General features: G+C 37.8%; 1 protein-coding gene and 1 long non-coding RNA gene across 2 annotated transcripts in view; both read left to right on the top strand.

Annotated features, from left to right (window-relative positions):
- The window catches only part of SUCLG2 (succinate-CoA ligase GDP-forming subunit beta), a 125,186-nt gene that overhangs the window by 22,614 nt on the left and 74,628 nt on the right, over positions 1-27,944 (top strand). Inside the window, exon 2 of the mRNA XM_057422907.1 lies at positions 3,544-3,685. Coding sequence (XP_057278890.1) covers positions 3,544-3,685 — 142 coding nt within the window. The remainder of the gene's footprint in view (positions 1-3,543; positions 3,686-27,944) is intronic.
- LOC130606495 (uncharacterized) lies at positions 18,470-19,837 on the top strand. The gene is made up of 2 exons (XR_008973983.1): positions 18,470-18,642; positions 19,669-19,837. It is a non-coding gene; the product is annotated as an uncharacterized LOC130606495 (long non-coding RNA).

Below are 27,944 nucleotides of genomic sequence, written 5' to 3'. Positions count from 1 at the left end.
AGTTAATATTTTCAAGTTGTAAAACTGATATATATCAAAAGCTTCTGTAACAGCCAAGAGGGTGGTTGGGACCAGAGTTCACTGCAGGCTCCCGTTGGAGCTGTTAGGCTTGCTTTATTCATTAACTAGGCTGGAGCTGAGTTAACACTGGAGTGCGGCACACCAGATGGGTGGCACTGGAGATGACCTCCCTTCATAAAACAAACAGAGCTTTGGTTGCTTTTCTTGCAGTGGCCTCTGCTCTCTGTTTGTCACATGTTGTTAGTTATCACTGGTGGCCTTTATTAGGTGGTGACCCTTTGCAGTCCATATTACTTAAGAGAGTCCTTAAAGGATTTTATTATTTGGGCCTTGCTGGTTTGAGCTAATGGTGAAGATGTCAGTTGACACACAGTGCTGCATTGCAAGTTCCTTTACTTAATTTCTACCTAGCAGAACATTTGAAAATGAGTTGTGTTGAAATAGACTTTTGTCAAGGAACAGCAAAGGAAGTCTTCCCTGGAATAAATTGTTTGAATATTTTCTCTTTCTATTTTATTTAGCTCATCTTAATATATACATGTGAAACTGATTTACTATTCTAAATGATGAATAGAAGCTGTTTTGAAGACTTGCTCTTATTATAAATTACAAAACCAGAGAGCAAAATTTTGTCAGCTGTATTACTGAGCTGTAGAAATCATTATATAAACCAGTTGTGATTAAACACATTTAGGCATAAGAAAAAGAAACTGTAAGTAAACATACTCCTATACCTAAGAGAAATCCTTAGTAGAACTTGGAACTCAGCTTTTTATTTAATGTATTAACTTTAACATTGTTTTCTCTGCTTTTATTTAATTCTATCCAAGATCAGTTTGACATGTGTCTCAAATATGTTTTGACTTCTAGTAAATACAAGATTAAAGAATATAAGAACAAATAAATGTATCTCTGCGGTTCATAAACGTATAACAAATGAGGAAAAAAAAGTGCTGTCAAACTTAGCATAGAGTTATCCTTCATTTCACATCAACTTCCAGTTAGGGAGAATTAGGCTTTCTTCTGGAAAGAACAAACTCAGAATTAGAACATAATCATTTAAATCAAGGTTTCTTCCTTTCAGATTTAAAGTAGAATTGATGGGTTGGTTTGTTTTGGCATAAGTCGGTCTGCTTTAACTAAAGGTGTGACCTTATTTTCCTGAACCTTGAAAGCCAGATTGGGAAATTCCTTGTTGCTCAAGGGAGATGCATTGAGAAATCTCTTTGTAGATGTGCTCCTGTTGTAGCTGCAGGCCTTGAGGGGTGGGTGGAGTGTGCACATCAGATACAATTTTTAACTAGAGCAGAATGGCTGAAAGCCAGTCAGTCTGATAGAGATTGCTATTGTTTTTTCCTCCTTCCTTGTCTCCCTCCCTCCACAAATGTGGTTGGCTTCTGATTGCTGTTAGGTTGTTCTTTCTTCTGCTGCTTACAGCTGAAAGGGGGAGAGCTTTTCTGGAAATGTGTTTTAGTCTTAGGGTAGTGATCACATAACACAGTAATAGATAGACCCTTGGCTGCCTGTGCAGATTCAGGTGGTACTTCTCATTGTGCATGTGTGTATATGTATTGATTATGTGCGTGCATCAATAATGATGTATTCTGAAGTCCTCATAATAATAATGTTATGAGGTAGTCTTTAGAGAAAAAAAAGGAAAATGAGAGGGTTAATGATTGTCAGGGTAAAACTGGTATTTTCTCCAGTCATGCTAAAAGCCTGATAGAAGTGAAAGGCTTGTAGCACCAGCTTTTAGTTGGATTATCTGGTCTTTTTTAATATGAGGCTAGAATTGACCTGCAGGGTCCCTCTTGGCTCTTGGTGTTAATCCGTTCGTGGAAATGATCATGAATTAGTAGCTGTTAGAGCCTAACAGGGGAATTTATGATAGGAAAACAAATTACTTGTCAACAATTATAAAAGTGACTTTAAATTTTGACCCTATGCTTGAAGGCATTGCATAAATGTAAGCATACGGTGTTTGTGACTCACATGGAGGAATGTAAAGCACTGAGGTGCCTGTATGATAGTGGAATTGGAGATAGCCATAGGGCGTACTGGCAATACGTCATTTTATTATTCTAAAATATCTTAACTAGGTTATGGTTAAAAGTATTTAAAATGTGTCATTCTGAGCTATTTGTAACTGTTTAAGTTCTGTGGGAGTCACTTGCAGAAAACATGTGGTTATATGCTGCAGAAGGAGGGGGGTTTATTTTTTTATGCATCAATCTTTTGTGCTGTGTTTCAAAGCAAGTGGGAACAGATGGAGGCTTGCTTTTGATATAACATAGCATTTAAAACTCCAGTATTGTGAAGAGGGTTTGTATTACTGAAAGATTTCAATATGGAGGTTTTTTTGTTTTCACTATGAAGCTGTATTAGGTAATATTTTTGTATCATGATGTTAGAGGTCAAAGTATTAGTACAGTAAATAATCCTCTATGTCTAAGATACCTAAATATATAGTGCTAGTTTTCATACTGTGCTCCTTACTTCAGGAGAAACCAAGAATCGATTGTCCCACTGGCAGACAGCCCACAACACTTTGTCTCTCCATATGGGAAGAGCATCTTTTGCTGCCCCCAAAATGGGATTATACCATTGGCAGGAGTCAGTTCCACCTTTGCCATTATACCATTGCCAGGAGTTAGTGACAGCTCCTGAACTATTGCTTTTGCCTGTAACAGTTTATCCTGTGTGAAGAATGCGTCCTTTCTTAAAATCTGTCAGTGATGAACCTGTGACTTTTATAATGTCTGTATTCAATGTTTACTGTCAAGACAAGCAAATGTTGTCTTTTTGTGTGTGTAAGGTTGCTATATCTTTGTATTCACAATATATATTTATACCTGTATGCACACACAAGCATCTAAACTGGCAAGCTGAGAATGGAAAGTAAATTCTTTCCCAGCTGTTACTGGCCTTGCATGGCTGATGTGCTTGTGCTAGCATCCTTGACAAAATATACTTGGAAGTTCAACCAACCACCAAAAATACATATGTCAATACATATTTTCATACAAGATAATGCTAATTCCGCATCAAGTGTTTTTTCTTCTTGGAGATGCTGTACTAAATGCTTAGAATTTTATAGGGGAACAAATAAATAAAATTTAGTGTAAATAAAGGAACTTAATATGAAACAGTGAAGTTTTAAGTTAACAGGCTGTTAATGTTTTTATGGCACATAAAACCACATAAATAGACTTCATTGTTCAAGCCAAGTTTGCCAGTCTGTGTTGAAATTAAATGCAAGACATTTTGTCTAGCCAAGAACACCCAGTGAGTCTTGGGTAGCTTCAAAAACAAAACACAGACCTTTAGCTTTCAGAGTACTTTGGATGCCCAAATGTTAAGAAAAGGCACTTGGGTTAATCAATATGTATTTTACCTTTTCCCTGAAACTGTTGTTTAACTGCTGGTTTGAGATGACCGTAAGGCGGAAGAGCTCACTTGGCTGTCTCATGAACTGTTTGTTCTTAATGAGCATTATGTTATTTTCCCCTCTCGTTTTTCTAGGCTGTTCACTTAACCCCTAGACGATGGCTGAACCTGCAGGAGTACCAAAGCAAAAAAATAATGGCAGACCATGGGGTTACAGTTCAGAGATTCTTTGTAGCTGATTCTGCAAATGATGCCCTGGAGGCTGCTCAGAGACTAAGTAAGTTGACTGATAATGGGAGAAATTTGCTTCACCAGATAGCAATCTGGAAACCCAAATTGCTTTCTAATAAGTTGTACGCACATCTACTAATTGATGTGTATTGAAAAGCTTTGATATGTTGTCCAGACAATAAATATATGCTTCATTTCATATGTGAACACTAGTTTACAACAGCAATATTCAAACTTTAAAATGTTTTGAAGCAGCGATGGAAGGTATCTGTTGTGGTATATTTGATATAATTTTAGGAATGGAAGTCAATGAACTCGGTTTTCAAACAAAAATTTGCTCTTAAAAAGCAGAGGGAGAAAAAGGTTGTGGAGTCTCAATTTTAAGATATTCAGAACCCAATTAGACTGAGCTTCCTGTAGCTCACCCTGTTTTGACCTGGTGGGTTGGACCAGATGATCTCCAGAGGTCCTTGTAACCTCAACTGTTGTATGCTTCTATGAAGAAATGAGAATTAATTCTCATATATGTTTATATGTACTGAGAAAGAGAATTATATGTGTGCATATTTGTATGTATGTTTGTCCATATGGAGAAGAAAAAGAAAAGGTAAGTTGAGTCATGTACCATCACAGAAGGACTTGATAGTGGCCGTGCTTCTGGAACTTCATTTTGGTTCTCTGAAAACATCCTCACTTCTGTGTAGTGAATTTAAAATGAAAGTGTGGGTCAGAAATGAATTTATGTAATACCTTTTCTGCCAGAAGGGAATGCATGGAAGTGTATTTGTCATCCAGTTCTAACTCTGAGAGAAGTTTTCTGCAATAGTAGAAACAGTAGTTTGCATAGTTTTCCTCTTTTCGTTTAGGTTTTGTTAATGTATCACACATCAAAATGCCAGAGGCCAGACATTATTGTAGTCTAATTGTGTAGGAACGGGAAGCTTTTCTGTTTTATGTTTTATGCTTTACGTAATGCACAAGCCACTTAGTTAAATGCATTTCTGTTTTGCACACTGGAAGGTAAATTAATGCAACTTATATCAGAGTCTCATCAGACCTTAAGTAGCTGAATAGCATTAGCATAACGGCTTGCTAAATATCTATAACTTAAGGTGATACATTTTTCAGCAATCAAAGCCTTCTTATGACAACAAATATGTTTGAAACAAAAACGTTCAATGTAACTGTTACGGTCATTTGGCAATGCAAAATGAAAAATGCTGACATAAAGCAAAGCTCATAAAACTGGGGGGTTTCCTCACGTTGGGATGTCTGAGAAAATCAAGAAATGCCATCTGAAGCTGGGGCAGGTTTTTTGCAGATCTTACAACACTTAAACTCTCCTCTTTATGACTGAACCCATAAATGGATTGGTCTGTCCAGTAACTATTACTGGTCTCAATCTCTGTACCAATTTGGAGAAATTAATTACTCCATTAAAGGCAGTGAACCTCTTCTGTTTTATGATGCAAGATTTAAATAACCTTTGTAGCTTGTTTGCTTTGCAAATTACAGGCATACTGATCTATTAAAAAAAAGGGGGGTTGAAATTTAGATAATCAAAAGTAAAATCTAAAAATTATTTACCAATGAAACTGTAAGGCAAATTGTGTTTATTTTAACTGAGTTGGCTTGTTAACACTTCAAAACTTGTAAGTCAGTGGTAGCTTTCTTCATTTTATGTAACTGCATTCAACCATACTGCATGACTGGGTGTTAAAGAATGGTGGTTTATAGCGTGGAATCGTATTTCTTGTTGAAATAGTTGACACTCCTTTGCTCCACTAAATAATTAACAGCATCCTTGTAATCCTTCTGATAGCACGCTGTTATTCTGCTTCTAACATGCACTTTGAAAACTAAGCATCAGGAAGCGTCACAGTTTTGCTACTGTGGTCGTTGTTCCAATATTTCATCACCTTTATCATCTTCATGATCCTTCAGACTAGTCGTATCTCTGTCACTCAGGTTTATCTGCACAATTTGGTATGGGCTTCCATCTTCTGAATATGCAGCCACACAAAGTAAAAAGTTATGGTCAAAACAAAAAACTTCAGCCTAGAGGAGGCACAAAATACTTTTCAGATGAAAAACCTAATGGAGGTGGCTGTGGGATTTCTTGACAGACAGGCGTTCTGCAATGAAAGATGGTGAAAGGAGAGGCCAATCACCCCTGCCAAGTACTCCTCAAAAATCTGGTGGTTTAGATGCTGTATGCTACATTGCAGCTGTCCTTAACTTTCCTTCCTGCAAAGACGAAAGGATTCTTGCCAACATATTTTTAAGATAAAAATAAAGTTATCAAAACTTGAAAGTCAGGGGTTCAGTATTTTTCTTGTGAGAGGAGGTTCTTTCTATAGACCTGTTGTCATGAGTACAGCTGAAACAATAATTTTCCTTGAGAATCTCAGAGCATTACATCACTCACATGGGTCTGTGTGTGTGATTAAGGGGTACAGATAAAGGGATAGAAATTCCTGACATGGAAGTTTGGTATTCACAAATTAATTTCACCAAATACTATGTGCTTGACAGATGTGTCTGTGCTGCTGCTGTGCCTGCAGTCACCAGTTTTGCTGTTGTTGGGTTTCTTCTTGATGCAATGGAAAGAGATGGGATTAGATAATTCTTGCTGCTGTCTTCACTTGTCAGGAAGGTGTTAATGTTCTTGAAGGGGTTTGCCTTTATCCAGTATCAGCACTTTAGTTATAGTTTGCTCATTTTCTCTCTTGTGCTCTCTATTTTTATTAATATGTACACTGAATACACGGAATGTTAATTTTCTCAGTTTCAAAACTTGCCAGCAGCACAAAGGTGGTCTACAAGGAATTTTTAACAGAATTAAAGGATTGATTTTTTTTTTTTTTCCCCCCTTCAAAGATAAGACTGGCAGATGTGAAGAAAATTAAAATGACATCACTAATATTGACTTCAAACGAAGTTGTACACAATAAGGAATACAGAATTAGGCCCCAAGGAATTCATTGCCCTCTACATGCTAAGCAGTTTTTAGGTGTAACTCTTGCAGAGCAGGGGATATTTACAGAATACCAAGAAATACAGTCACAGGTGGTTTTGTTTCATGTTAAAATTCCTAGTGTTTTCAAGAGAGGAAACTGTTTTGCGGCAACACTGTGCCCTTGCTTGGTCTGCCATCTGAAGAAACACAACCTGTAGACAAGTTCTTACAGTTCTAGTGCAGGTATTTAACAGAACAAAGGGAAATATTTGAGGGCTTAGTTTTTCTCTGAGATATAAGATCATCTGGCTGCTGCAGTAACTCACAAGTCTTCTGATCTGGTTCTCAATGCAGTGGTACATTAAAGGCTTGTTTAGCCAGAGAAGGCATTTCATAGAATCATAGGTTGGGAGGGACCTTAATGATCATCTGGTCCAACCTTTCTAGGCAGGGCATGGCTTAGGCTAGATGTCCCAGCACACTGCCCAGCCAAATCTTGAAAGTGTCCAATGTTAGGGAGCTGACAACTTCCCTGAGGACATTATTCCAATGGCTCATTGTTCTCATTGTGAAAAAATTTCTTTTGTGTCCAGTTGGAATCTCCCCAGGAGTAACTTCTGCCCATCACCCCTCATCTTTTCCGTGTGACTTCTAGTAAAAAGGGAGTCCTCTCATGCTATTTTTTTTCCTCATACTGTACTACTGATACAAGCAAAAATTCCCCATGTATGCATACATATACACACACTATTAGGGTGTGCATTGGGCAGATGCATTATGCAGTATTTCAGGGTCCATCATTTTCTCTAGCCTTCTTCACCAAAGCCCCTTAAGTCTGCTTCAGCCCATGCACTGTTCTTTAAGTTCTGCCTGATGGAGGAAATTATTAGGGGAACCATCATTTTAAACTAGTAGGTGGACAAAGCTGAAAGGGATTGTAATTATGCCGGAGGGTGTTACTATGTGCTGTCAGTTGGCTTTTTGAATCAGTAGAGAACTTACAGAGGTGGTTGAAAATGCTGACAATCCTAAATCAATGCTGGAAACTTGGCGTGCGTTTCTTTTTGTGATTTTTAACAAAAGCAATCGAGTGCTGCCTGTTGCCACTTAGAGTGTTTCATTACGTTTAGGAATCAGTCAGGTGCAGTGTTCACACTCTATCACAGAGAAATGCAATTGAATTGAGTGCAAGGCTTTTATTCACTCTTGTTTAAAAAAAAAAAAAAAAGGTCTGACAAAATATAGTTTCTGCATGTCCTATTTCCATTGCCTTATGCATGAGGGAGCTCATAAAATTCGGCTTTGGACTGAAGGCATGCTTCTTATATCAGGCTGGAGAGGTAAACATGTATTTTATAAAGAGCAGAAGAGGTTTATTAAAGCCTCTTTCCATGAGGTCATTTACCTGTCACCTATTCACTGCTTTTCAGACCATTGAAAGAGTTCTCAGCCATGTGATCACCAGTCTGCTTCCCATCTCAGCCGGCTGGGTTTTTTACCTTAGCTGTGTTTAATTTAGATGGAAGGCTGCTTTTTTTTTAGATGCAGTTTTAGATCCCTTATCTGAAAGTTCATCTCTCCAGCACAAGTTGGGAAAACCACTTGAAAGCAATTTGTATTTAGAAAGGATCAGAAATTGATCTTTAGCTTGGTAATGCCCTTTTTGTATAGATTATGAAGAAATTGTTGGTGGTAATGTCTGCATTTAATGTTAAGCTTTTATGTTAGGGAAAATGAAAAAGATCCTTGAACCCAACATTTCTGGGGATATTAGAGATGTGAATTTAGGTTCTTTTTTGTTACACCAGGAAGAGCTTTTCTATTAGTATCCTGTACAGACTAGCTCTCTTATAAGGTAGTATTTAAGTAACTCAATTTCCTCCTCAATTTTTGAGATTGTTGGCTACTTAGCTGATCTTTTTTTTTTCACTGTCGTGTGCTTTGCTTACATGATTGAATTTCCTTTCTTCTCTTCCATCAGGATAGGTAACAGAGCAATTGCCTCCTGCATTTCTGTGATTTTTCATATTTCTTTCCATTGTATAGTTCACTGTGTAGTAATAATTTTTTACATGTGTATAATGAGTTATTTCTCAAACCCCTCTATATACTTAGTGTTTGTAACTAGTTATTTTTTAGATCCCCTTGGATTATATTTCTCTGCATATGCTGAAAAATCGTGTTGCTGAAATAGCATTCCATGGAGCTGTACGCGAAGAACGTGCTTGCTGTTAAGGATCAGCTCTCCCATAAGTCCTCTTATTTTCTCTGACAGCTTTTATTAAAGTTCCTTACACTTAAATTATGGCTTTATGGAACTATTCTTTCAGACAAAATAAAGCTGTAAGTTATTGACTAATATGATTCTATTCTCAAATGGGTAAGTATTTAGAAAACAACCTTTTAAATTTAATAGAAAAGTAGTGGTGGATGAGCTGCCTTTGGACCATGTTCAGCATTATCAAGCATGAGTGTTTCTCTGTTCTGTTTGGCGGGTTTTCAGTGAATGGATTTGCCTTGTTTGAGTGATGAAATCTGAGACCAAAGCAAATCTGCATTTCCCAACAACTTCTCAATAAGAGGAAGTACCTGTTAGTACTCTGTTACTCCCAGTCTTCATGGGCATCTCTTGAATGTATCCATTTGAAAGCTCCGCAAAAGTTGCCATTGTCTGTGTTTTTAATCACTTTCTGTCCCTTGCTCAGTTTCCTGTTGTTTCTCAGAGCCCTTGCCTCGTTGCATCCGTTTTCTCTTGTTTCTTTCCCGGGCCCTCTTGTGAGTTCTGATTAAGAACACCCTCTTTGTTTTTGTGCTAAACAGTCGGTTGGATCTTACCCTCCTTACAGCAAATCTGTGGGAGTTGTGTACTGCTAAAAGTCATTGTGTGTTTGTGTGCATACCTTTTTCTGCCTGCTGAAGTTTACTTTGACCACCATTCACTTGACACAGCGGTTATAGCAATGAATGTTTCTGTGTATGATCAAAAAACAAATAATGATTGCTGCCAGTTCAAGTACTTATTTTTTCAATATTTTTCTGCTCTGAAATGACTTGTTTTTTGGAAAAAAAATTCTAAATTTGGGTATTATGTCAACAGTTTACAAAATCTCGTTCATGTCTGAAAGTGATGAAAATAATAAACGAGTGTAAAAGTTATGAAGGCAGCGCCTTGTTGGTTATAGTTATTTAAAGTAATTTTTTGTGGGAGGCTTAGTAATCAATATGCCAATGAGCCCCATTTTTACCCCGTTTACTGGGTGAAAAAAATCAGTCATGGAAAAGCAGAGGAGTGAGGAAAGGTGTTAAAGGGTTGTGTTCACTGAAACCTGCTTTACTAGGGGTTTTGCTAGAAAGCTGCATTGATTTTGCTGTGATACAGCTATAGTGCAAAGCTGGAGTACTGTATCTGTTCAGTAGTAGTTCTTTTTATGGACATTCTTCGTTTGCTCTCGCATTGCTTTTAGGTGCTTTAAGTTAACCTGTCCTGGAAGCTAGACCACACAAAGGCACTATTAAGGTGGAATTAGGGTTTGTATGTGAGGATTTCATACACAATGGCTGTTCACACTGCTGTGTAGCAAGGCCTTTCTCCCTGAACATAAGCCCTAAAATACTACTGCTTTCACCTCTCTGTGTACATGTTTTGCTTGGTTGGTTTTGAGTCTTGTAATTCCTGTTTATTCTCCTTCCTCCTTGCTGCCCTCCTTCGTGTTTCATTTTATTTCAGAGAGGCTGCTGAGAAGTGGCAGAATTTTAAGTGCAGCAGTATTTAAGCAGTGCGTTATCCTTGGTAAACCCCTGCAAGGGGTCTCAATTAACTTTACTATGTGCCCCATTCCTCCTCTTCAGATAAGTAATATAATCCCACATAAGCCCTTGGAACCTGTGTGAAAAACAGGCAGTTGTCTAACACCGCGTGTCTTTGTTGGTAATGGCCACGTGTTGCATCCTGCATGCCAGAAAAAAAGTAGTAAAACTTCCAGCTTCCCTAAGTGTGATTTTGAGTTTTATTCCTTTTGAAACAAAATTAATAAAAGATTTTGTCAAAGCTTACCATTGGGTGTTTGTGGTGTTTCATGTTGAACCATGAACTTGCCATTGCAAGTTAAATTACACAGTGTTGCTTTTTACATACTTTAGATACGGAAATTCTTTGAAGGGCACTCTGTCTCATGGGGAATTAGGGAAATAGTTAATTTCAATGGATTGTAATGAAAAAACAAATCTGGTTTGTTTTTCTTATCTGTTCCCCGTGTTAGAAAATTATATGCTGAGTGTGAGTCAGTAAATGCAAGCTTGAGACTGCTTACAATAGTTGGGTATTTTATGACCATTCTTTGTCACCAAATGTCTTCATATTCAATAGATTTATAGTAATCTGAGTAATGGATAGGGGGCTAACAAATCAAAATCTCATTTCAGATGTTTGACACTAATGTTGTGCTGACTTATTGTTCTCTGTGTTGTATTTCTGATCAAATTACCAAAACAGCTACTTGGAAGTAACAACACAAAGCAAGAAAAAATACTCTAGGAAAGGGGTACTGAGTTTTATATTTAATGTGTGGCACAGAAAGTGGTCATTTACAGATTCCAGTTGTGTTAAATATATTGGTAGATTTTTGTTTATAAAAGAAGGTGGTGACAGAAGCCATAGCTCTTGATTCCGGAATTTTTACAGGTTGTAAAAGATGCAGGATTGCACAAGGAAGGTACAAGTTGACTGCTGGTATTTATTCCAGGCTTTTCACGCCATATTTTATAGTTCTTCAAGGTAGTTTTGCAGCTGCAAAACAGTAACCAGATGCATAATAGAGAAGCAGCTGCATGAAGTTTTCATGTTTTTTATGCATAAAATCAGAACCATTAGACAATCTTTATGTCTAAGGTATGAAACACCAAACAACATTGTTTTTCTGCAATACTAGCAGCTGTGTAAAGGAGAGAAATCACACCTTCTACACTCTCTCAGTGCCCATCTGCTTCTAGATATTTGGGGGCCAATTACTGAAACTGAATTTCTTGGTTTTGTTTTCCCTTGTTTGTTACTCTGCCTTGCATTGAAATGTAAGTGATAACTTTGGTATTAATTTGCAAAACTCGTGTAAAAATCCATCTGTGACACTGAGTAGTCTTTTTTTCTTTTTCCAAATCACCTGTATTTATAGCTGCTGGTTTAACCTGAATGCCACAGAGTATCCCCTTCTGGGAACGTCTGTTCCTGATGGAAGATAAATGAGTTGTGCCTGTTTTTTTAGGATTCTGCCATCCCTGACTGCATGTGTTTCAAGGCAGAACTGAATCCAAATTTTTCGTTTGATATAAACTACACAACTGTAGAAAGAAACACCAGGTTATTTGAACAGTCATTTAGTTGGCATTTGTATTTAACAAAGCGTGTGGGCGAACTTATAAAATACTGCTTATTGTCCACAAGCCGTGTGTCACTCTCACTTGAGAATTCTTCTCTAATTCCCCCTGAAGCCTGATGTATGTGTTCATTCAAAAGAAATCTGTGTGTTGATAGTTACTGTAGCTTAGCGTGCTCTAGGTGTGATCTTCTGTATGATCAGTCTCAGTGCATAATCCCGCCTAAAAGGGTGTCCGTTATGTAATGGATGCTTATGTCTGTAATATCTGGATTGTGGTTTTTTTTAAATTAAGCTTTTTAATGGAAGCACTAGTAGCAAAATCATATTGAACTAGTGTAAAATCTAAGAGTGGAATGATGGCAGTCTAGAGAAGAGGATAGTTTATAATTAGCCCCTTTTGGAGTATCTGTTAGGTCCTTACTGGCAGAATTCTTTCCTGTGGTCAGTAGTTTGGTAGTAAGTTCTTCAAAGAAATAGATAACCTCTTCCCTCCTCCATACTGTGAGCATTTTTGTCCCTGAAACTGATGTTATTTGAGGCTGCAGTTTCATCTGCAAAGGGGGCAAATACGACATTAGCTCTGGTTAGCCCCTCATTGCTCCTTGATGTGTGGAGAGGTGTTTCATTTTGTAGTCAGGCCTGAGATAATTGTCACAGTAAAGAACAGGAGGAACTGGGCTAGATTTGGAGAGAGTAAAAGTGGAAAATTTTACAAACTGAAGAGTTTTGAGTAGTGGTAAGTTCCTTCAAATTAGTAGTTAAACTTGTGCAGAAACCCCAGTTCTTATTCAGAAGCTATTTTTTAACTGAACCCTGACTTTTTGCCCCGTCATTTACCATTTTTTTTCTGTTGAGTGTTTAAAACCACCATTCTGTTATTGCCCAAGTTTGATACTGTTGCAATTTCCCTATCTCCAGTAGTGTTCCCTTGGTGATGCAGGGTACAGCAGGAAGGTCCTTTCCTTAAAACCGCTTTCCCTATATAATTTGATTGGGGAAGTTGCATTTTTTTAATGTCAATCGTTTCTGTTAACTTTGTTACACTTTTTGTCTTTATAGAATAGGTGGTGGTTTAGGATGAGCTGTGATTGATGTGGAAGGATATTAGCTTGTACATTTGCTATAGAAGCACATGGTTTTGAACCAAGCTGGAAATATCTCACGTCTGGCCTTTCATATGTGTAAATATATACATATATATGTACATATATATATACACACTTTTCTGTATAAAGTTCAGAGAAGACACAGCATACAGCCTCTGTACCATGAATCACTTCCCATTTTTCTTCCTCATCCTCCTCCAGTCATGAAGTAATCTTAAGCAGCATTTTGCAAAGGTTAGTATGACTTGCAAGGGCTTGTTTTGTCTTTGAAGATGGGAGCAGTTGACAAGCTGATACTCTGAATACATCAGCAGTTGTGAAGTATGATCATAAAAGGCTGTGATTGTTATTTTCTTTTTGGTAGATAATCTCTACCTAAAGTGGTAAGAGCAGTTTTTGAAGCAGAGGATGTTCTGACATTTTGTTAATCCGCTCTCTCATATTTGGGAAAGTGCTGTGAATTTAAAATATGTTTATCTACATTTCTTCAAATATTTGCAGTTTAAGTAAAATATTTTAACACATTTATGAATATGAAATGTGTCTTTTTAACCCTGCTGGATTCAATTGGGAGATATTACCTGACTTCCTCCATCACAGTATATTTTAGATGAGCCTCTAACCCTTGGGAATGCCAGCAAGAGAAACATTTGGTGAGAATCATGTTCAGGTTAGTTCCAGAAATTAGCTGTGCTCGTATTTTAAGTGATTTTTGTTTCATTAAGAAAAACCTGAAGTTGACAGTTTTACCTCTATGTGGTGTATACTCTACCCTGTTCTACAGTTAAAATCATCAATTGTTTCTTGCATCATTATGAAGGAGAACATTTTTCTTTCACCTCCCCTGGGCTTACTTGGACTGCTCACCTGAGTAAGATAAATAAGGCCAAACTTCAAGCTGTAAAATATATTTATTATTCTGAATGCTTAAGAACAGCCCCAGGTTATTTGCAGAAAGAGGAAAGAAAGGCATACATGTAAAATGTACTGTATAAATAGTTAACGATATAAAGTCATTGGGAAGATTCACCATTACTGCATTGTGCTTCCATCTACTCCCTGCCAAGTTTTGTCCGTCTGTTCCTCCTGTTATTCATCTGTGTATTTTAGTAGTAACTTTCCTAATCTTGGTGTATGTGAGTATTGTGCTCCACTGAAGATTGTCATCATATTCCTGATACTGTGTATATCCAACACCCTCTTTTACACAGGTTTTTGTTCATTAAATGTTCAGTGTGGTTGATTTTTCTTATTGGCCTTTCCATATCTTATGTTCACTATAATACAGCCTTTGTTTTGGATATGTTGGAATAAAAGTGGAACAAAAGAGACCTGAGGCTGATTACTGCAAATGTAGGTATCTTAGAAAAAACTGTTCTTATAAAATGTTTTTCCCTGTAAATACAGGCTTATGTCTCATGCCATAAAGTAGTCTGCTGTTTAAATACAGTGATTAACTTATGCTATAAATAACTTATTTTTATCTTTTGAGTGACTTTTGTACTTCAAGTACATATGCAGGTAGTATTTACTTGGTTGTTTCTTTGATCCGTAAGTAGCTAAGTTAGATGCTTAAAGATACTTTTGTACTGAAAAGTTATTTTCCAACTTTGAGATGAATAAATGTTACATATTTTCATATTTTATGTTGTGGGTTTCCAAGATGAGACTCCTGTGTCTTTTGAGTGTACTCAGCTTTGTGTCTGTTTTCAGTTTTCATGCTATAGGTTCTGATTTATGGCTTGTATTTTACATTGAGTTTTTTGATGTTTAGTATCCTGTAAATAGTGTTATGTTCCTTAGACTGTACTGAGCATTCCTTCAGAAGCTCTAGGCTAATGAAGAAACAAAATAAACCAGTCAAGTTTAATACTAGAGAGAGATTTTTAACAGCTAAGGTTCAGAGGTAATTTAACACGAGCTGCATATCACTGAAGATATCTATGTGATGTGATACTTGTCAGTTGTGCAGAAAGGAATGCGATTAGTGCTGTTAACAGCAGGTAGGGCAATGTTAATTATAATGTTCTCTTGTCTCTATGAATTGTTTTAGCTATTTAGATCACTCTTCTTATGCATCTTATTAGGTAAATTACACCACAAGAGACTTTCTGAGAGTTAACTGTGACCCTTATTTACAAAGATGTAATTAATGCTGCCTCAAATGCAAGTTCTGAATTGACCTCAGAATGAGAAGGTTGGAATGGAAGAGGTGGCAGATGCATGAGCAAAAAATTTTGCCTTTTAAAGTTGCCCTATTCTGTAGTGACACCTCACTAAAATCTGGCAGTATTTTCTGCAGTATAAAGTAGTAATGTACTGTAGCATGCTTTCCAGCAGTTCCCTTTTCTAGTTTTTAAACCAGGGGGACAATATTAAGTGGTCCTGTGCAGGAACTGAGAAGTAGATTTTCTGATGTGGTAAAACAACTTGCTGACCTTAAATTAATGAAATATTAAGCAGTTCTTAACAGTTGTCAGGATGACAGAGCATCTCTTTTTGAGGATTCATACAAGTGGCCATTGAATGGTGTTTGGGTCACATATTTGTCATTTAAATAGCAGATCGGCTGCTACCACCTCTCAGCTGAGCCGTGGTTAAGAAGCCAGTGTACAGATATGGTCGTCTGCTGCTGGCAAGTTCAACACAGATTTGATTCACAGTCCCGCTCATCTGAAGCTGAGAATTTGCTGAATGGTGGCACTTTGCATAAAGACTGAGGACATTTGAGGTATTGAAGAGGGACTTTCCATCAGGGACTGTAGTGATAGAACAAGGGGTGATGGGTTTAAACTGATACAGGGGAAGTTCAGGTTAGATATAAGGAAGAAGTTCTTTCATGTGAGGGTGGAACAGGGTGCCCAAAGAAGTGGTGAATGCTCCATATCTGGCAGTGTTCAAGGCCAGGTTGGACAGAGCCTTGGGCGACATGGTCTAGTGTGAGGCATCCCTGCCCATGGTAGGGGGGTTGGAACTGGATGATCTTAAGGTCCTTCCCAACCCAGACCATTCTGTGGTTCTATATACTTGCTCATCTGTTATGTCAGTCCCTTTATAGGTTCAAAGCACCGAAATCAGCTGCACATTCTTCTTCACACTGTTGCTGCTCATTCCAGTTTTACCCAGAAAAATTCCCTTCATCTGTGAGTAACTGAGAAAGCTCCAAGTTCCACAGTTTGATAAGATTGCTCAGGCCTTGTGATATTTAGACTATGCAATAAAATATCTAGAATCCAAGTTCCGAGCATAGTATCTATCTATAAAGTCCCCACAGAGCTCATCTTGCAGTAAGCCAAAATGAAATAGCTTTGCTGATTTCAATATTATACCAAGATGCATCTTTTCCTGTAAATGCTGACTGCCAAACCAGAAGCTAATGCCTCTCTATTGCTTTTACGTTCATTTTTCTAAGCTAATTTAATGTTACAAAACCTGAAAAACACAAAGTCTAGCTGTAATATATATCGTTATATCTTTGTTGGTGAGGTAGTTATCGGGCCTTAAGACAGAAATGCTTAGCTGTTAGAACTGGTGAGTAGATGTTTGTATTCTCTCAAAGCAGTAGGAACAGTCTACACGGGACAAGCTATTGCGTGAGGAATGCATGTAGGCTTCTAAATAACCAGTGCAGCACTACTAATAATGGAGACCTGTGCCATGTACCTAGTGTCTGTAGCATTCTATGATTCACGTGGCTAGTATATGTAAGTGTATTTAGTGCTCTCTATATTTTAAACAAGTAAAAAGTGCCTTATTGGATACTAGAATTAGGTTATCTTTTTATCTTCACTTCTCTTTGCAAGTTCTAAAAAGGTAATCATGTATCTTAAGGAGAATCACAGTTTGTTTTCTTCAGGTTTAAACTCGTCCAGTGCTTGGCCTCACTACAGACTGTTTGATTGTAATTATACAGAATTTGGTATGCTATCCAGCAAACTGTTCTGAACAAAATCATGTGTGACAAATCAGTGCTGAGTTGATTCAAATGAAGTGCTTGGGCAAAGCTGTTAAAGCCTTTCCAGGCTCACAGAAAAAGAGAGATTAGAAAGATTGAAGCAGCCAAGGAAAGCACTGGAAAGCCTGCAGTAGGCAGGAGCTTCTTGTATTTGTAAGTGAATATCTGTGAGGCTGTGTGTCCTCAGCATTCCTCTGAGGTTCAAGAGCAGCACAGCAGTTTGTAAGCTCTGCTTTCTTCAAGGATTTAATAAGAATTTATGCAAGCAAAACAGAACATTTTCATTCCATGAGTACTGATAATGTCTGGAGGTGTTGGGGAAATTCTTTGTTTCTGCCAATATCAATGATTTATTCAGAAATGTAAGTTGTGACTATAATAGGAAAAAAATATACTAAATTCAATAATTTTGGTCACATGGGGTTAAAATGTGTATTTAATAATAATTAGCCTATTAGAACACACAATAGTTCTTATTTGGTGATTAACTGTTAATCAAATAAGATGATGGATAGCATTATGACCTAATGAAAGATGTCTGAGGGGCTCACTGACTACATGGTGAGCATGGGAAACTTCAGAACTTTCAAGTTGCAAGGTTTATCTTGGAGAATTATGTGAAAACATGAAATGGAATATGATTAATTTTGTTTTGGAAGTCATGGCTTTCTCTGGTGACTCAAGATTTTTCTTGAAGGTATTGTATCTTTAGGCTTGGGCAAATATAGCTCTGAGATTTGCATGATTGTTCTGTGGTTTCACTTATATTTTGTTAGTACTATGTAACCCTGAGTAATATCAGGAGCTTTTCTGCTCTCTAGTGTTCTCGCTGTAACTGTAGCCCTGTAGTATGGTGCTATTGCTAGCAACAGGTCATAAGCTCTGCATGGTTTGCAGAGCCTTAGGATTGGGTCTTGTCAGACTTAGCCTGCTTTGATTTACTTGTTTTAGCTGTAATAGCAAGTTTTGATTTACTTGGTTTAGCTGTAACAGCATGTTTTCTAACTGACCAGATATCTGTGGCTAATTTGTTTTACTTTGATGTCACTATGGCTTTACAACTAATTTAATGATGTGGTATAGAGGAATACAGACCTGGTATAATAGGCTTAGAGAAGTCAAGTCATATGGTGTAGTGCAGCATGGTACAGTTATGGGTTGATGAGCATCAGCGCACAGGCTTGATGCTGGAGATCCCAAAGTCATGAATTACTTGCTGATAGTTAAAGTAATGCAGACCACAAGCAGGATAAAATAGTTCTAGTGTTAGCAAGGGGAACGAGAAACTGGTTTCTAATTAAAAAAAAAGTAAAAAGCACTGCATATAGTAGATTCAGATGACCATAGGCCATTAAGAAATGAACAAATTTTAAATCGGGATCCTGGAGTGAGGAAGAAGGAATCATCAGAAGTAACATCATATTTTTCCCAGCAAAGGACTCCAGGTAGCGATGACTTGCCTGTAACAGCCCTAGACCAGAATGAAACTGGCAGTCTTAGGACCCAGAAGAGCACTGGAAGGATGAGCGTAACACCAGGAGCAGCGGTAGAAATTAGGAAATAGTTGTATGACCATTTGAACCACCTTATTATTGAAAGTTTCACATATAGGTGTTCTTTTTCTGTAACAAACCTGGAATATTGTTTTAATTGATTTAAAATTATCATTATACTTAAGATAATATTCTTGGCTTTATATGTATCTAAATATATAACCTGTGCTTTCTCTTTGCCCATAAGCAAGATTTTGAGTGTAACATTGGTAGTAGCATAGGTTTATGCAAACACCTAACAAGTATGACTGCTGCTTCCCTGAAGCTCAGTTTCTGTAAGCCTAGATGGTTTGTGAGGTGTGTGTGCTTCTCTGCAGGGGGGCAAGATTTGGGATTTTTAAACACATCCCCCCCTTCTCTTGTTATGAAACCACAGTCAGTACACTGAGAGTGTTCCCCATTTGAAAATACTTTTTTACAAGAACAAAAAGACATTTTCTTTTGTATGTAAAGAAAGAAAAATAGGCGTATGTGTGTGAGTGAAGGATCTTAAATAAAACATTGTCCTTTTTCTACTTCAGTTCAACTGGGAAAATCAATTTTTGGTTCTTCAACTGCAAAGAAAGATCAAAAGGAAAAACTGACAATCTAAACAAAGGGCAAGGTGATGTGGGCTGCTTGCACTCCTGTTCCCTGGTGTGCTTCATACAGGCACTTTTCCAAGCAGAATATATTTACAGAAGAATCAAGGGTATTTTTTTCCCCTCTGAATCAGTGATGTTAGGAGTAAAAGTGACCTGAATATAAAATTGAAAAAATACTACTTTATATTAATTTTGTGGAGTTCTTTGGTGCTGATATAGGCAACGGTTCTCTGATGTGTCAGGTTCCTTGTAGCAGAATACTTATGTTTTAAAGCATTGTCATTGATTTTACTTTGCTAGAACTGGCCAAAAAATACTCAGTCCCATGTACAGTTAGAGAACTTTTTTCTTGCTTTATTGCCTTGCCAGGTATGTGTTTGAATCCTTGTATAAAAGCTAATTTCAGTCACTGTGGGTGAAAACTTTATGGAGATTATCTTTTCTGCTGTCTATTGAATCATGTTTTTACCTTTAATAAATAACATGATTTATTCTTATAGGCTCATATTTACAAGAGGGGGAGATTAAAGTGTCAGCAGGAAAAGCTGAAGGGAGGAGTGTGAAAATTTTCTTTGAAATACACAAAGAACAAACCACCTCAGACTGAAAAAACTTGGAAGAGCCTTTTATGAGGAATATTCATTACCTTCTGCATAAATGTAAAAAGTTGGAAGTAGTTACAAAAGTATTTTACTTCAGTGTATTTCCGCTTTTTAGAGAGAAGTATTGCATAGGCATCACTTTTGTAACCATATTAAGTGTTAATTCAGTGGAAACTATAATAAATAAGCAGGCTGCGTCTCAGTTGGGGTGTGTCGTTGCAGGCAAATATTTGTGTGTATGTTTTTTATCAATATGTTTGGGTCTTTACCCATGCAGGCAGAATGCATTTACATTTGGGACTCTCTACTTTGGCATGGTAGAGATGCAAATAACTATCTACAGAATGCTCATTTCAAATACAGATGGTCTGAAGTTTCAAACCCAGCAACTGTAGCTGGCAGCTCTGGCATATTTTGGAGTCTGGTGTTCTCAAGGAAGGGTGCTCCGCACCATAGCATTTGAAAAGCACAACCTTTAGAAAATGCTTCCAAATGATTGATTCAAAGTACCAGTGATTTATAAAGATTTCATAAAGGCCTGTGATTTTTTTGATCAAGACTTCTCAAAGCTCCAAGACCTCCTCCTTCAAGTCAGCTGTGTCCCATGAAAGCTTTGAAAGCAAATCTGCTGATTTTTAGACCTTAAATTTGGGTGCTTGTGTAATAGCTTTGCAAGGCTGATGTCAGTAGTACATAAGCAATAAAAATCTGACTGTGTGTTTGATCTTTGTGGATTTTGAGCCATTTCAAATTACTTGTAGCTTGCTTAGTGTGGAGTTAAATCTTAACTTCTGATGAGAATTAGTGTTCTGAGTTAGGCGAGTGATAAGAAGCCATGTAGAAAAATGAGTGTAGTAGTGAAATGTGCCTGATTTTCTAACTTTGGTCATTTGCAAGTTTTTCTTTCTTTGTCTGTTCACTCGATTGTGTAACAGGATAGATCCTAGGAGATGCGAACAGAAATCTGCCAACCCTGTCTGTGCAGACTGCGATGTCATGGAAGTAGTGCTGTGGTACTTTATCACTTCGCTTATTAGTCGTAAAGCTCTCTGCTGAAATTAATGCAAGCCTAATTTTCAATGTTACTTGCTCCCTTGTTTTTTCTTCCGTCAGGTTAGGACAGTTGAGAGCTTTATGAAAAGTTTATTGCACAGAGCACACATGACTAATATGGGTGGCCAAGGTCAGAGCCTCAGATGACTATGTTCTCCCTATCAACACCTTTTCTGCACTGCTGGCTGAAGCTTTCCTCTAGGGCTGCACTGTACAGGGCTATGAAACAGCCCACTCCTAGGGGAAATTACTTTATTTCGCAACATGGTTCTGGTTCATCACTGATATCCTTTCCTTGCTGCCAGGTCCCTTGTCCCTCTGCAGTTTTCCTAGGTTAAAAACACATTGACAATGCTTTGCTCTGGGGGTGGTAGACCTTGATGCTTTGTTCTGTCTTCTGGTTTAGTGTTTTGGGGTACCGTACAGGCTGCCTTGAAGGGTGGCACATTTCATTTTACACAGGGCATTGTTCTATGACATACGAGGGTTTTGTTTAAATCATTTTGCCTTCCACTCATGTTCTCTATGCTGAAAACCCAGGAAGTTGTAGGGATTTCAGTTTCGCTGCATGTTTCAAGTGAGTGGGACTAACCCTTAATTTACTTGCCGCTGCTTAAAAATTCCTTTAGCAAATGCAGACTCGGTTCTGCAAAAGTCAGCTGAGATAATGTCAGTTTGGCGTTAGTTGAGTTGAAAGAAAAAACATGATTGGAGATGTTCAGCCTCAGATCAGTGGTAATAAAAGAAAATTATTGTGTATGTTATCTGATTTCTTCTCTCATGTATCCAGTATGTTTAGCTTTAAAACTCTAGTCCAGAGGCTGTGCATCCGATCTACTTTGAAGACAAATCTATTGATATCAGAACAGCCATGTTTGTGATGAATTTGAAAAACAGGCTTCCCTTGCGGAACAATAGGAATTTGTATATACAAAGAAGAAGGAAATAATAATAGATTTTGGGCACTTTCTTTTTTAACACAAAGCAAATAAGGAATGGTTTAGATTCAGGGCACGCACTAGAGATAACGTTTCTTGGGGGTTGGAAATTGGAAAACTGAGTATGGTTAATAATTACTTTCATATCCTTAAATGAAATCAGTGATTGCTTTTAGAAATGTCATTGTGGGATAAATGACCAAAGTGACATTTGGTCATACACCAATACAGATGACTTTAACGGCAGTGTTTTGTCAGTAATTTAGCAGGTAAAATGCGTTTTTTCAGTATTTCTTGGGAGCTAAAATATCAATGAGGTTTATAACGTCACTGATGTACAGAGTAACCTTCGTCCTCCTTTTAGTTAACATTTGGGCTTTTTAAGGTATACCAATTTTTATTTCTTTCTGTGGAATTGTTAAAAGTCAGCCACTGGGGTTGTCTTGGTCTTTTATGCTTGGGACTGTATTTAGCAACCAGAAGTGATTCTGGCTTTGCTCTATAAGCAGATAACACTCTACCCCAGCCAGATAATAAGTTATAGTACAGCTCTTGTGAGAGAAGTACAAAGGTGTATATCCAGGGTGAATCAGATCATAAATTCAAGTCTTACAGCAACCTTGTAGGATGTACACTTTCCCATGGTGTTATTGAATAGGTAAAATGTGAACTAGAAAACACAGTTGTTTGTGTAGCCATAATCAGCTAATTAGTTAGATGACTCTTCAGAAAAGTTCTTCAAGAAATTACTTAAATCTGTGCCCTGTTAATTGAGGAAAGTGTGCACTTATGGGAAGTTACTTAGAAAATTGTTCCTTTTTCAGACCATATATTTTTCTCTGGGAAAATATGGTATTTTAGTGTAAAAACCAAGAGCAATTTTAAAAGGCAAAATGTTTATGACTATCTATGAGGCAGTGGATCCTGCTAAATGTTTGTAGCTCTCCTCTTATGAGGAAGCTTCTACCAGAGCTGTTTTGCACCCAGGTTGCTGCCAAATACTTTCTACTATTGCATATCATGTCCTAACTTTGAATCATGTAGACCATGAGGCAGGTTCCTGAAAATTGAAAGCAAATGAAGTGCTCAGTGGAATACCAAAGAAAACGCAAGCAGCAGACTGAGTTGACTCACCCCCTAATGCAGATATATGCTTGATTGCTCCAACTAAACACATGTATCTTTTTATATATATATATATATATATATGTATATATATGTATATGTATATACAGAATAATAGAATAGTTAGGGTTGGAAAGGACCTTAAGATCATCAAGTTCCAACCCCCCTGAATGGGCAGGGACACCTCACACTAAACCATGCCACCCAAGGCCTTGTCCAACCTGGTCTTGAACACTGCCAGAGATGGAGCATTCACAACCTCCCTGGGGAACCCATTCCAGTCCCTCACCACCCTAACAGTAAAGAATTTCCTTCTTATATCCAACCTAAACTTCCCCTGTTTAAGTTTTAACCCGTTACCCCTTGTCCTATCACTACAGGCCCTAATGAAGAGTCCCTCCCCAGCATCCCTATAGCCCCCCTTCAGATACTGGAAGGCTGCTATGAGGTCTCCACGCAGCCTTCTCTTCTCCAGGCTGAACAGCCCCAACTTTCTCAGCCTGTCTTCATACGGGAGGTGCTCCAGTCCCCTCATCATCCTCATGGCCCTCCTCTGGACTTGTTCCAACAGTTCCATGTCCTTTTTATGTTGAAGACACCAGAACTGCACACAATACTCCAGATGAGGTCTCACGAGAGCAGAGTAAAGGGGCAGGATCACCTTCTTCGACCTGCTGATCACGCTCCTATATAGATAAAGTATCTCCTTCCAGGATGAAAGATCCCAGTGCCAGGACTCACTTTCTTGTGTCTCTGACAATGTACCAACAAGTTTGGTAACTTAAACCAGATTGACTTTAATACAGAATTTCAGGTATTCACCATAATGGGAAGATCTGCACATCGCTCACTAACAGGGAAAGTTTTTAGGACAGGAACACTATTTCTTACAGTGTGACATACATCTGTATGGATTTGGCACTGCCCCTTTATGACTGAGCTGTAAGATATGAGAGTCACTACATCTGTTTGGCTTGCTGCAGGTTGATGAGATATGTTAGACCTACTTACTGTATTCTGTGGTAGTGTAGATTTTGGGCAAAGGTTGTTACAGTGGGAAATTATGTTGAGCATTCTGTTCTCTTTTAATAGCTAAATTTGTAGGTGCATATATGTATGTACTTTATCTTGTAATATGTGTGTACATTATCTTGTAGTATGTATCTTTATAGTCAGACCTGTGCAGTCCTTGAGTATGTATCCTTGCTAAACTTCTAGGTTATATTAGTGCTAGCTGAGGTTACACTGAATATTTCTGTATCTGCTTATGCAAACAGCCATCAAATTGAGCTCTTTTTTAAATAGTACAAGAGAGCATTTTTCCCCCCATTTTGTCCTTTCACTCAATGTCATTTTTATAATCTGTAGCTTAAGGCATGTGTGTTCCATTTTAAGTTTTTAGATTGATAAAATCGTTATGCTGGTAGATCTGCATATATGTGTGTGTATATAGAAGCAGCACATAGATGTTAGGGGAAGAAAATATTTCTGTGAATATGAATTTGAAAGAATGTTAGATTTTCTTCTCTTTGGCTTATCTTCAATAAAGCCTCAAAATATCTTCCCGCAAAAGGTGAATTTGACAAAATCACACTCTTGAGAATTGATGGGACCATGCTGTGCAGTATTTTTGTATGCAGCAATTCTGGAGGTTTAAATATAGGTGCATTTTGAAAGGGATATGGTCCCCATGACTTGAAATGTCACCACCGGACATTTGATGCCTAAGCTTAGAATTTATTTCCTTCCTAATGCTTTTTGTTTAGCAATATCTCTTGTTAATATTATCCCCGGGTAATGTGCAGATGATAAGAATCATTTATAGCTTGAGTGAATGTGCTGACATCTGACTGTACTTCAGCTGAATCTCCCTTTTCAGGTACCCACAGCCAGCATGTGCCCTGCACATCTACATTCTCATGCTAGACAGTAAAATAGCTCTGCCCATCAGCTTAACTTCCAGTAGCAGACAGCAGTAAAAGCTTTTATCCAGGGTGCTTCAAAGGAAAATTCTCCCCTCATGTATGTATGTTTTATCCCAGAAAACATCCAGTGAGGCAGGTAACCTTGTTATTTTCGTTTTACAGTAAGAGACTTTGTTATCTAACTTCAGGGTGGGATTTCCAGATCTAAGTGCTCTACAGTCTGCGTATACACAAGGCATAATACGGGGCAGGATGGAAGAAGGTGTCTGTTTGGGGTAGTGGCTGAAGTTTTGTTTATTTGGAGTAGAGTGGTTTCTCAGTTGGAGTTCCACACCTGTGTTGGATAGCATGAATTCTTACGTGCTGAAATATGACAAGGTAACATAGTAAGTTGAGTTCCCAGATCCCAGTCCAGTCTGTGACGCGTGGATGTAATTTCTCTGACTGGCAGAGCTCTGCAGGTGCTTATGGCTGGACAGGGACAAACCAGTTAACAAATCAGTGCAGAAGGTAAAGACTGTCAGATTCACGGCACAAACCGTGCTGCACAGATCTTCATACAAAGATCCAGTTTTAGAATAATGGTGATCTTTGAGGCCTACACTGAGATTAATTGTAACTTCCAGGGTCTGACATGCACCAGAAATGTGTGAATGGGGAAAAAGGCTGAGGAAGTGTTTGGAGCTTCCTGGACATCTGCAGACATTCCAGCACTTAATTTGCTTCGTGTCATTGCAACCATATGTATTTTTATGGGTTTCTTCTAGTGCCTAAAGATTAGAAAATAACTTTTAATTGTTATTTATGAAGCACCATATGGCTCTCTGTAATTTTGGCTTCTCATGGAATGAGGAAAATTAAATTAATTGGAAATCGCACTCTGAATTCTATTATTAAGTTAATAGAGCTAACAGCTTGTCCAGTGTCCTCATACAGAGTGTGTTGTAGCTGCGTATAATAATAATCAAGTCTTATAAATCCACAGAGAAAACTAAGGGGCGGAGAGAGGCTGAGAGAGGTAAAAAAGCTGTGTACATTGGTACATGGTCATGAATCATTCAGCTAACAAACTGCTGGTTAAAATCAAGGATACGACATGTTTTTTTTTGACAACTGCTTTACAGAATTATCTGAGTAATATTTCCTTCTAGGTTCATGAATTAAAGGCTCATCTCAGGGAATGAGGGAATGGCTCTTGACCCATTTTATACTTACATCTTTCTCTATAATACTAAGCAAGTACAAACTTTTTTGGTCCAGCCAAATAAGTCATTGCAAACATGTATCTCTTTAGTGGCTCTTGTTCAATGAGCAGTGATAATAATTGAAACTGTAAGGTTTTTTTTCTCTTAACCTCTCCTAATATGCAGTGAATCTTCAGAGCTGAATCTGTACGGTTTGTATTCTCTTGCTTCTACCAAACAGTCAGAATTGAAGGCTTTTAATACAATGGTGTTAAAAAGAACAAATCACCAAGATGAAAGACTGCAAAAATTACCAAGCTATGAAAAGCACAGTGGGACTGGGTTTTTTTTTGCCTGTTATCTGGAACATTCCCTAAATTGCCTTTCTGCAGTGTTTTTGAAAAGTGTCTGCAGATGGTGTGATATTAAGAAAAATATCACAGAACAAAAAAGAAAGATGGAGAAAACTATCTAAAGGAAGTTATTTTTCTTCGAGGGCTAATTAATATTGGCAGGGATGCATTGTTAGGAGTGCACTCTGAATGGGTTTATGTTGAATATCTTGGTGTACCACAGGCATGTGAAAGAGTTGTATAGGTTTGGGTAACTTTATAAAGCTGTTAAAGAATGTTGTTCGGGTAATAAAGATTTGATGCTCTTCTAAGCAGATTATTTTGGGCTTTCAATCTCAATTCACCGGTGAATCATTGATCAGTGAGATGTTCCTTTACTGCAATAATTAAGTCTGAAATATTGAATTAAATATTAACATTCTTATAATGGGTCTCCTTTTAACCTTTTCCCAATGTTATTTTGGCAGTTGCTTCTATCTCAACGATGTGATGGGTAAACAACAACAAGAGCAGGATGATAGTACATCCTCTCCCTTGTTAGTTGTGCTTACGGTATTACTGGTATTATCTGACAGTAAGTTATAAACAGTTGTTCTTATCACAGATGAGACTTCGTCTGCCTACAGTAGTTAATATTTACCAGCTGCCTGAGGGCTAAAATACTTCTTTTTGTACTGCTTAATGCAGTAGGGTTTTTTATGAATTGAAAAGCTACATACCGTGAAAACTAACATCAGTAATCCTTAGGATTTTAAACAACCTGTGTAGGAAAATATATGCAGGAATAAATTTGCTTCTTATTCTGGTTGCAGTGTTTCTATGTTCTAAATAGATATTTCTGCATGTATTTTTTGTATCCCTTTTTCTCTTGTCATCTCTAAACCTTAATGTGGTGAGCTTCCTCTGTCTGTTTCAGACTTGGATAACTCTGTTTCCTAGATCTGGAGCTCTAGAAATGAATGAGCTTCTGCCCAGAAGTCTCCAATTAGTTAACCTCCACTTGACAGGAATGAAACATCAGAACCAATTCAGATAATTGTTTTCTTCTTGGTTTTTCTTTTCACCCTGGGCAAAATGCATTGCAATTCCGGATGGCCAGAGCTGTACCTATTCATCACTTAAGTTCCACTTGCATCTGCAACAGAACTTAAACATCACACAGCCCTGTGCATGTTCACTGCCCAGCATCTCTGTTACTGGGTTTTACTTCTCCTTCTGGATTTTACACCTGCTATCAGGTGTCTGTTAGAAGCCCTGCTGGGAAAAGATTGTTTCTTTAAAATGAAGTAGTGTTTATTTTTGTTGTGGAGTCTGTTATTCTTTTCTTCTTCAGATACAAAATACCTCAGTAAATAAGACAGCACTTGAGTGGTAAATACTGTGGTCTTAAAAATGCCCTCTTTTAAGTATGGAATTCCTCTCTGTAAGAGGGGGTGTTGTTGGGGTTTTGTTGTTTGTTGGTTCTTTTTTTGGGGGGGGGGGGGGGGTTTGGTACGGGATAGGAGGTGGCACATCAATGTCATTTTTTTCCTCTTGCTTCAAAATCAAGGCCAGGAATCAAGTGCATATGTAGAATAGAAGCTCCAAAGAAATCCT

This window comes from Pezoporus wallicus, unplaced genomic scaffold (genome assembly GCF_028554395.1).
Source record: "Pezoporus wallicus isolate ANWC-B61680 ecotype Strahan unplaced genomic scaffold, APGP_CSIRO_Pwel_v1 contig_7073, whole genome shotgun sequence".
NCBI lineage: Eukaryota > Metazoa > Chordata > Aves > Psittaciformes > Psittacidae > Pezoporus > Pezoporus wallicus.
The sequence above is the reverse complement of the archived record's forward strand: the minus strand, read 5'-3'. Positions and strand labels throughout refer to the sequence as shown.